Genomic DNA, 11,851 nt, shown 5'->3' with positions numbered 1-11,851 from the left:
TATTTATCGAGTAAACAAGTTCTACCTTATTAACAGAAAAACCTACTACCAAATGTCGGTCCAATTCCAAATCATCAGCTGAAGTAGATAAAATCCTGCATCAAAATTCTCGAAAACTCAACCCACTTCGATTTTCAGCTCTTTCTCTCAATTGGAACACAATATATCTTCAAAAGTTGATAATTTTAGGTAAGAAAAACCCTTCTTTATTGATGTTCGATTATTATCTTTTGTCCTCTTCATATGTGGATTGTTCAGTGTTGGGAACGTGGTACCTCTAGGGTCCTTGAATTTAACTTTAATGGACTTCTGTTATCATTTATGGAGACCCTTAGATGTGTTCTTTGTTAATTGAATTGCATATTTGTTTGTGAAATTAGCTTATGCATACTACTCGTTTGATAAAATGTCTACAAGAAACTGATGGATTTTCTTATAGAATGGGTGGGATATGTATGTGTTCGTGCTTCTCTGCGCAGATTATATATGTTTATTATGTATTAGCTCAATTCTGAAAGTTTTCGGTTATTTGCATTTGGATTTTCAATCTTTTGGTATTTGTCCTAGAAATTTAAGTTGTGTGTTTTGCATAAGGGAAATTTGTTTAGCAATACTAGGAACAAGTGTGATATAGTGAACAAAATGAAACAATGGTTTAAATTACCACGGAAAATAGAAGAAGAGAAAATGTTTTAAGGAAATTTTTTCCTACACCCACATAGGAGGATGTCATCTTTCAGTAATTGGATAATGTAGCTAACGAAATTGTGTAGCTTAAAATCTAAATGCACCCTTTTGTGTTTTTCTCACTGAGAATATAGATAGCACTCTTAGAATTCACTTACTGATTTAGAGTGAGAAATATACTGCGATTCTTCTCACAACAAAGACCAGGAGCACACACTGCATGTGGGCCGAGCTGCCAGCTGCAGAACGAAGGGAATGAAAATCATCGTGACCTATAATCTTTAAGTTATTGTTGTTTATAATACTCTCTTTGTGGCTTTCCTACCTTGAATATTTTTTAGTCTATTCATCAATGTAAGGCTTCTGTTGAAGAGTTGAAGAGAATAAGTAAATGAGGCACATTTTTAATCAACTATTGTTTGCAAGTATGGTATGTCTGAGAGATATCGATTTGGCACCTAGTTGTGTGTATAGATACTACCAATACATTTCTAGTTCAGGTAATTTGAAGTTTATTCATGCGATGATATAGTTGTTATTTGGAATAAGTTTGAATCACAATTTAGGTACATCTTTTTTCTGGACCCTATACAAATTTCAAATATGTTTTTTTTTAGCAGTTTACTCTATGATTTGTGCTACCCAACTGTTTTATCATTTGAACTTGGTAGAATACCATCTTAGCCAATTAAAAATTCTGGCCAGCACTAAGAGACGCTGATCACATCCTACAACCATAGAACCACTTTTGCTGATTTTATAAATTTTTTATGTCAACATCTCATCCGCCACCTTGACTGACTCCAAATTTCTATCAAGAGACAATAGACTGGACCATATTGTTAGCTAGATATCTCAAAGGAAATCTTACTAATGCTTTTATATAGATGTCAAGCGCACCTGTTTATTGACCATATGGATTGCGTGTGAAATATTCCGATGCATACTATTAAGGGTCATCCTTTATAGCATGTTGCCTTCATGAATACACCAACCTGATTTTTCACTATCATATCCTTTGATTTAATGCTCTTTAAATAATTATGGTGAGCAAATTTGTTCTCTTTTTCTATTAAAGTAAACTAACTCAATAGTGATTTTTCTTTCATTAGTCTCCAATTGATTCCTCAACCAATTAGATTAAGGTGTGAAAGTAATAAATTGATATAGTGAGTTTTAAACAAATTTCATTTGTGATAATTTTATAACTCACTCAGATTTTTTAATAGCTATATTATGAATATTTTTTTATGAAGCCAATTTGAAGACAACTTTTCACGATATTTTTTTTCTTTTATTTTTTATGGATAAAAATATTTTAAACTTAAGCAATGGAAGGATGAACTTTAAGGCAATGCTATCTATACGGCTTCCTTTGATTGTCATTATTTATTTTTGTTATTTTTTACATTGAAACATTGCAGGGTTGCATATCTATTAAATTATTCATTTTCGCCAGTTTAGGGTATTTTTTGACCAGTAATGTAGTTTTAAGAATGCTTATGTAGTTATGTAGTGAGACCATAACTTATATTTTGGTTTCTTGCTTTCAATTAAAATCTTTATTCTTACGAAAAACATTTGACAAATTTGTTTGCTAGTTGTTGCTTTCTGTACCCCAGTGCTACAAGTATGGAGGCTGTGCTTAGTGCTTATTGCTTGTATAATTGGATTTTCTGTATGTTGAATCTGAATACTTGTCAAGATCTATCAATTTCAAAACAAATTGAAATTAAATTCACAAAATTGTGAAAATGACAAAACCTTATCATGAATTTGGAACTCAAACCCAACCCCATCAAAGGCACGATATTCACTGCAACTGCAATCTTATAATGTCAAAACCATTGTTTGTCTTAATGATGATTGTCTTGACAAAATAATTTGTGTGTCTTTGAACTGTGGAAAGTTACTCAATAAATGATTTATTTATGTGCTTGACTTATCTCTGATGGTTAGGTGTACCTTTCGAGCTGCCTTGTTGAGTTTATGATGAGAAGGCAGGGTCAGTATGCTGATTCTGGTGTCAATTCATATGTTGCTCCTCAGATGCATCATGCATCTGGCCAGATGATAGATAACAATTCTGCTCAGTTTGAAGGACGGCTAGAAGCCTTCACTCCTGAAAGGGATAACCCTTATTTAGCGCCAAAAACAGAGGGGCAGTGGCGTTGGGAAAGAGATGGATCAAGAATGTCAAATTCTCTGAATTCTCAGATGTTCAGTGAAGGTACGCATCCAGCGACTTCTCTTATTCTCTTCCATTAAGATAATTTCTCTTCGCTGTATAAAATTAAATAATTGTAACTTATTATTGACTTGTATGGTAACATATATATTTAATATTGATATGTATGTATAGTTGGTGTTTGAAATGCTTTTGATAAATAATAGTATTTAGACTGAATAATCTGGTTAAAACAAAGATAAAAAAAGAAAGCACAGCAAAGAGTTAGACAAGAATACAGATCTCAGGTCTAGTCCTTTCATGCTTCTGCTACTAAAAATGCGTGTAATTTTTGCAACTTATATACAATACCTTTGGAATGATTGACCAACATACCATATGAAGGATGTATGTTCAGTGTTAACATTGGTTGAGATGTATATTTAAACTTAGATGTGCACGATGGTAAGTTATATTTCCCTTGTAACTATAAGTGATGAAGAAAATAGTGGAGAAATCTCAAGCATGTTTAATACGGCCAGACTCAGACAGAACTTCCATGTGTGTTGAACCTTTCTCCTACGGATGAGCATTTGTATTAGTATGCGAGTGTTCACTTAGTTACATGTTTTACTTGTCTTAGGAGAAAGTTGCAAAAAAGTGTATGGACCATGGAGGAAGCGCATTAAGTGTTGGTCACATGTATCATTGGGATTGGGAGAAGCATTATTAGTTATTTTAGCTTGAAATGAAGTCGTTACTTTTAAAAAAAAAGTTTCCATTCTATGTCTTACATTTTGCAGCTAGTTTACCTCTAAATTCTCTTAATTTTGCATGACCATACCGTACTATATTATGTGCCACCTAATCATGACCATTATGATGAATTTTTCTTTTCATTTAGTGATTTTAAATATGTTAGACTTATCTGGTTGATTGAGAGATGCAAGTAGAGGGGATGAGGAAGGGAATGAATAGGAATGGAAATGAATGAAATTTAATGAGTAAAAAAATTAATAGAAAACTGTAAAAAATAATAGAATTAATGTGTATATAATGATTTCTTTATATTCTTTCCTGATTTAGTTTTTCTTTTATTTACTTTCCTAGATTCTAGGGCTTTTAGAAATTCACTTAGTATCACACCCATAGTAAAAATTGGTCGAGGCACGCCTCAAGGTGAGGTGGTGAAAAAACGTATTTGAGGCTATGCCTCACATTGATGAGGCAGACTTGAGGCGCACGCCTCTGAGGCGATGCGTACTGAGGTTGGGCAAACGCCTCAACAATGGGCTTTTTTTTTTTGCTGTGTGTTAGGGCTATTTTTTTGTGGGCAGATTTGGGCTATTTTTTAAAGTTTTTCTAATAGCTATTTTCATACTTTGAAATGACTCTAATAGACTTTAGTTTGGATCATTATAACAAATTTTTAATAGAAATAGAAAAGATAGGAAAATATAGCCCTAAAAAACCTAACCCTCTCATATGGAATCTTTCATCTCTCTCCTTCTCAGCCAAGTCTCTTCCTCCTCAGTCCTCATCAACCTCGCACATATATTTCTTCTTTATATGTTTAGAAACTTCTCCATTTTTCAATTAAATTTTTAACCTTTCATGAATTTAGTTTATGATTTTAAGACTTAACTAGTAATTTTCATGAATTTTACGACCTTGTTATGGTATTGTGTGTTGATCGTTATGAATTTTATGATATTTTATGAAGTCTTTCTTCTTATTGTTGAGGCGTAGGTCTCGATACGCCTCGAGGCATACACCTTGTTGTGGGACTAAGGGAAAACACCTCAGTACTCAATTCCGATTTTCAAAACCTTGATCACACCATCCTCCAAACCCTAATTTTTCTTAGTTGCCCCTCACTAATTATTTGCATTCAGAAATTCAATTGGTATCACACCATCCTCTAAACCTGAATTTTTCTCTGTTGTCCCTCACTAATTATTTCCATTAGTGATGTTTTCTCTAGCTAACTTCTCTTGCTGACTCCACTTCAGTCTACTCCCTAACTTCGAAAATTCAACCCCAAATCAAATCTGTTTTCACCAAGACTCATAATCCTCCTCAAGTTCTTGATAGTGCTCCTCTCCCAATCACCTATCACAAACTCGGAACCACAAATACCTTCAATGGTCTCAGTTCGTCCTCATGTGTGTCTCCGACTTAGGGGAGGATGACTATCTCACTTGTGTCGTCGTGCAACCTAAAGAAACTGATCCTTTCTACGTCAATGAAAAGTAAAGAACCATATAGTGATGCCCAAAATTAACACCGTTTAAGATTGGAGAAAATTTTCTCTATTGTATAGCCCAAGGAGTCTGGGATGCAGCCCATGACACCTTTTCTAATTCTGAAAACATTTATGAACTTTTTGAATTAAGACCAAGCTCTACGAGTTAAAGCAAGGGGACTCCAGCGTTACACAATGTCACAACAACATCACAAGGTATTGGAAACAACTTGATATGTTTGACGTATACTCTTGGAAGTGTCCACTAATTCTGCACTTTACAAGAACATTGTTGAGCAAAAGAGAACCTTCAGATTTTTATTGGGTTTGAACAAGGACCTTGATCAAATTAGGGATAGAATCATGAGCATCAAACCATTTCATCCCGTTAGTGAAGTTTTTTATGGTGATAGAAGGGAGGAAAGCAGACAAAAATTGATGATGTCACTTCTTCTCAAGATAGTAGGCCTCGGGAGGGGGATATACCATGGTGTTCTCTATGTAATGCCTAGACATTTCCATGAGACTTGTTGGAGGATTTACGACAAGCCTGCTGACTAAAACCCAAACCATGTGCTAATGTAGTTATAACCTCTAAAGAATCATCCAATTAAGTCGGTCATTTCTCAAAAAGTCAAGTGAAGCACTACAAAAGCTTTTTGGTTAGAAATCTGTTGCGGAAAATCCGATTCCACCTTCAACCGAAGCACATGTTAGCATTTGTTGCAAATTCAACCAACACCGATCCTTGGATTGTGGATTCTGGGGCATTCAACCAAAGGCTAGGTGATAAAGGTTTTCCATACATTCAAATTGTGTATTAATCCCACCATTGTTAGAATTGTTGATGGATCACTCGCCTACATGATTGGAGCAGGATCTATCCAAGTAACAAATGAATCTCCTTTCATTCCTACACTCCATTATATAACTCGCTAGAGACTTGTATTTTGACTAAACTCAATCCTAATCTTTCGAAATTTCAGGCTGTGGGCTCGAGGAAGGTGATTCGTTGTGCTAAAGTGCATGGTGGTCTCTATATTGTCAAGGACACTCGAACAAATAAACAAGTTTAAAAATCAAGTTGTGTTTTCAATTATGTTTTTATTTTGTTTCAATTTCCAATGAAAGTGTCCCAATTTTAATAATCTTGAAAGACTGTTTTCTCATTTATCTATCAATAAAAAATCCAATGATTTTCATTGTAAAGTGTGTTAACTTGCAAAACATATTAGAAGCGTTTACACAAGCACTTTTTACAATCCTTCTCAACCTTTTTCATTGACACATAGTGATATTTGGAGACCCTCAAGGGTAAGAAATATTAATGGCTCTGGATGGTTTGCTCCTTTATGGATGACCATAACTTGGATTCCTCATGAAAGAAAAATTTGAAACGACATCCATTTTTTAAAGTTTAACAGATAACGGGAAGGAATAATTCAACTCAATTTCTTGTCCATACTTGTCAGATCAAGGAATTGTTCATATTAGTTCCTGTGTTAACACAAAAGGAAAAATAGTCACCTCTATGAAGTTTTTCTCGATCCATCTTGTTTTCATGATAAAAGCATTTTAGGTGGAGAAGCTTTACTTATTACCTCACAAACCATATGCCTTGTCGTGTCTTAAGGTTCAAAACCCCTCAAAATTTGTTACTACAAGCATTCCCTCATCTCTCCACTTTCTCCTTGAAATTGCCTCTCAAAATTTTCGGCTGTAATGCCTTTCTTAATATCTATGATGACTGGGATGATGATGATGTCAATGATGACTTTCCACAGCAGCTAAAGAAAGAATTGGAGAGCAATGTTGCAAAGAGCTGAAGTTCACATTTGAAAAATTTATGTTGCCTTGGTACTTTCCCTTTTCCTTGATATTAGTCACATCTTGATGGTAGCTTGAAATCTATCATACTATTGCCTCCTTTATATAGTGAGAAGCTATCTACCCAAACTTTGAATGTTAACTTTTAGATAGAGCAAATTATCAGAATATCTATGATCACAAATGAACAAAACTTGACCCCAAATTGCATAAGTGCATTTTTATTGGGTATTCTAGCTCGAAAAGGGTACAAATGTTAACCACAATAAGTGTCTCATACTTTGGATGTCAAATTTTTTGAACACCAATCATTCTTTCCTGTTAAGTATAAATTATACAGATGTTAATTAGCCTTATTCTAGTTTACTAATTGTTTATAGTTTCTTAAGATAGATACTTAGTATTGTATATACCATTCTTTTCAATTAAATATATGAGAAAGAACTTTCTTTAACTCTCATATAACATGGTATCAGAGCATGATGACCGATAGAAAAACGACTGGAATAGGACAGTGCACGGACTGACGCATGGGGAATGTCGCTGGACCTTTTGGCGATGTGTAGGGCTCACGCGTTAGGTTGTTGGCCACCAAACACCTCAGTTTTGTCAATTGGTGATTGGGCAATCTAATGGTGCTGACAATGAGAGTCCAAGTGCCACATAGGGTTTTCGAAAAGTGGAGCCCTAAGAAAGATAAATAACAAACTCTAATTGCTAATCTCAATTTTTTGATAAACCCTAATTTTGAATTTCAAATTTTGACTATTAGTTTTGCTTTGATCCAGCCCCAACGATGATCTTCCCATTGCATTGTGTAAAGGTAAGTGTCAATATACTTATCCCATTTCTTCATTTGTTTCATATGACAGTGAGTTGTCTTCTTTTTGTGCTTTTATTGCCTCCCTTGGTTCCATCTCTATTTCTAACACTTTTCGTGAAGCCATATCTCATCTTGATTGATATAATACAATGATAGAAGAGATGAATGCTTTTGATGGCAATGATACTTGAGGCTTGATGAATTTTCCTTTAGGGAAATAGGGTATAGGAGACAAATGGGTGATCACAGTTAATGTCATTCTGGATGGGTCAATTGCTCAAACTTATGGAGTGGATATTCTGACACTTTTTCTCTCTTGCGAAACTCACCTCTTGTTTACTTATTTATTTAGTTGGCAGCTTCTCGTGATTGATCTTTGCATCAACTAGATCTTAAGAATGCTTGTCTTCATGGTGATCTTTAGGAGGAGGTGTATATGGAGCAACCTCCAAGGTTTGTTGCTCGAGGGAGAGACAAGGTGCATTTGTTGTCTTCAAAAATCATTATGTGGTTTGAAATACTCTCCGTGCTTGGTTTGGAAAATTTAGTCAAGTTGTTGAAACATGTGATATGAAGAAAAGCATGTCTGACCATTGTGTGTTTTACAAACATTTGAAAGTTTGCATTATTCTATTAGTTGTGTATGTGGATGGCATTGTTATAACTGTAAGTGATACTACATGAATCTCATCTCTTCAAGTTTTTTGTTCATACTTAGTTTCACATGAAAGATTTGGGGTGCTAAAGTATTTCTTAGGGGTTGAAGTTACAAGGCTTGTCTAGTTGTTAAGGAATTCATTCTATCACATGGTGTTGATTATCACGAGACCTTTGCTCATGTCGCTAAACTCAATATAGTAGGAGTTTTATTATCATATATTGTAAATTGTGATTGGCCTTTATATCAGTTGGATGTAACAAATGCATTCTTAAATGGGGAATTGGAAGAAGTCTACATGGAAAATCCACCAGGTTTGAAGTAAACCTCCATTGATCGATTGGTATGCAAACTACGAAAATTCCTCTATGGCATGAAGCAGTCAACCTCGTTCATGGTTCGATAGGTTTACAAAGTCAGTTATAAACTTAAGGCCTTGTTTGTGAAGATCCCTTCAATAGGGAAGATTGGCATTTCTCATTGTCTCTTGATTACATAATCCTAACTGGAGATTGTTCAGGTGAGATTTCAAACCTCATCTGAATTTGAAATCAAAGATCTAGAATGGCTCAAGTACTTTCTTGGGATAGATAGACATAGCTCGATCTAAAGAGGAAATTGTTATATCTCTCTCAATGGAAGTATATCATAGACCTTCTGAATGAAACTAGAATGTTTGGTACTAAACCAGCAGATACTCCAATAGACCCTAATTTAGGAAACAGATTGCCCACATGCCTAGAAGCTGGTACAACACAGATTGTGGGAGACTGTAGAGATATTAGAATTAATGTGTATATATTTTAGGATCTGTGATTAGTGATTTACTTTTATTCTTTCCTAGAGTATAAGATTTTCTGATCACACAATACTGTATTAGTGCTTGTTTGTTATGATAAAATATTTAAAATAAAACTAAACAAAGAATAGAATAGAATGAAAATTAATTTATTTCAATTCCATTTATTAACCCGTTACCAAACGTACCTTTGGTGTTTTGAGAAACATAACCCCTTTATAAAATAAATAATAAATAAATAAAATCACAATTCCTTTAGGGCTTGTTTAGTAGACCACATAAAGGTCTTATTGTATTAAATAACAAGGAACAATATGGTTGGATAAAACTTTATATTGTATTAATTGTTACGATCATAAATTCTAATACAATGTGAATCCTATTATTGTATATCAAATGATCTGTATTAGCATGTATTATAATATTTAGAAAGGGTCTGTGGTTGGAATCCAAATCCCGACCCCAGACCTGGACTCTGACCTGGACCCAAACTCGAACCTTGGACCTAAACCCAGCGCCAGACCCAGACCTTGACTCCTGACCTAGACCCAGACCGAACTACAACTCAGTCCCTAGCACAAGCCTTGGCCTCGGACCCTGACCTCGGGTCTAAGGTCAAGGTATGGGGATAGGGTCCAAGTCCATGGCTGGAGATGGGATCCGGGTTCGGGGATCGAGTTTATGGTAAAGATAGTATAATTTTACACAACCTATTAATACAAGTTAATATCAAAGATAGTATTGTATTAAATATTACTAATACAATCTAATCCAACACAATACTATACAATACTATGCAATACAACACGGTGTACCAAATAAGCCTTTAGGTGGCGTTTCGTTGGAGGTAATGAAATGGAATGGAAAGGAAAGGAAACAATTTTCATTCCATTCTTTTGTTTGGTTGCATATTAAAGTGTTGGAATTTCATTCTAATGGAATGACCTTTCTACCATTTTGGTAAAATGACAATTCCATTTTGAAATGAAAGGAAAGACCATTCCAATGCATGATGTAAAAAAATTTAATAATTTTTTTATGCATTTTAACTTTTATTCCATTCCTATTCTCATTCCCATTCTCATTTTCATTCCTGTATTTTCATTCCTTCTAACTAAACGCCACGTTAGTGAATTAAGTTTTGTACTTAACAACTAGTCGAGATTGACCAATTATCACTGTTTTTTTATTCTTGTTTTTATGGTCAAGTTCGTGTTTGTTATGTAGGTCAAGGCGGTGATTCAGCTAGACCATACTTTCAGGGTCAGAGGAATGATATGAAGATGGCCTCAGAGAAACAAAGCAACAGTGATACAAGGTCTCAACCACACAACGAAGACATGGAAGTGGGATATGAAGACCCTCCTTCCTCACAAACGTTCCAAGGTCTTGAACAAATATTCCTTGATGATATTATGAAACTAGCCAAGGAACAAAACGATGCAGAGGATGCAGAAAACAATAGACACAGAGAGGTTTGCTTTTATATCTATACCTAGAAATATAATATCATTTTCCTTTGTTTGTATTAGATATTGATGTTGAAAATTCTGTCTTTTAGAGGATAAGATAAATCATATTCATTTGGAAATAGAAGTTTCGGTTTTTGTTCAGTTTTTACTTAAGGTAAATTATTTTACTTTCATTAATTGGCACAAAGATTTATTAATCAACTGTTATTTGACTATTTTGCTGTTCTTTCTAAATAAAGTGAAAGTGTGATGTTTCCTTCTCTTTCTTATTTTTTGTGATCAGAAAATTAATGCAATTAATGGTCAGTATGAAGAGCAATTAGCAGCACTTCGAGCTAGGCATGCCAACCGTAGAGATGAGTTCCTTCGGAGGGAATCATGCATACGACAACAGCAATACCAGCAAGGTGTGGTAGATTGTTACCCAAATAGCAGCATTGGACCCAATGATCCTCGGGCTTACAATGAATTCCCAGCCTCAGCTGCTGCTGCTGCTGCAGCAGATGGACACAGAGGCTTTGATAATAATGAGCGATACGATTCCTACAGAGAGAGGGCTCGATTTCTTGGAGGCAGCGGTAGAGACCATGGTTTTGAGTCTAGAGGTCCTTATCCCGGTGGCCGTGTTTATGATACTGGCTCGCACTATTACTGACTGATTTTCCATCTGCCAGGTCTTCATTATCTTTTGGAACAATCTAGTGTTAGTGTTTTTTTTTTTTCATACAGTTCTCTAGCATTTTTGGTAACTGAAAGGTACAAGTACATGCCTTGAGAAGGCTCTAATGTACCATATAACACCAAAGTCCTCTTCTCCAGTGCAATATTATTATTGTACCAAATCTTGGTATAATGTTGATGATTAATTACTAATCAAATAAATAATTAGGGTTTTTCTTTAGAAGTTCTTAGCCGTCGCTTGAGTTTTTTGCCTAACCAGGGCTTGCCAGCTGTTTCTTGGTCTTACGACGTGGTTCTGGTCGGGTCTTCTTGATTTTCACACTATATTTGATTTCATTAAGGTTGCTATTTTTGTGTCTGAGTGATTTTTCTTCTCTATCTTTTTTTCTTTAGATTGTGTTTCGGAAATTTTAGTTGCTCTTTAGCTCTGGATTGGATCTTCAGTGGTGATAATCTTTTTAGTGTGTTATTTTTATTTGCTATATTTTGTTT

General features: G+C 34.8%; 1 protein-coding gene across 1 annotated transcript; it reads left to right on the top strand.

Moving 5' to 3' along the window:
- Positions 1-228: 228 nt before the first annotated feature.
- On the top strand, positions 229-11,582 carry LOC133034691 (uncharacterized). Its single transcript, XM_061110006.1, has 4 exons — positions 229-282; positions 2,647-2,917; positions 10,434-10,681; positions 10,962-11,582. Exons 1-4 carry the CDS (start codon positions 244-246, stop codon positions 11,331-11,333), a joined length of 930 nt encoding a protein of 309 aa, XP_060965989.1. The 5' UTR covers positions 229-243; the 3' UTR covers positions 11,334-11,582.
- Positions 11,583-11,851: the final 269 nt, after the last annotated feature.

This window comes from Cannabis sativa, chromosome 2 (assembly GCF_029168945.1).
Source record: "Cannabis sativa cultivar Pink pepper isolate KNU-18-1 chromosome 2, ASM2916894v1, whole genome shotgun sequence".
NCBI lineage: Eukaryota > Viridiplantae > Streptophyta > Magnoliopsida > Rosales > Cannabaceae > Cannabis > Cannabis sativa.
The sequence above is the reverse complement of the archived record's forward strand: the minus strand, read 5'-3'. Positions and strand labels throughout refer to the sequence as shown.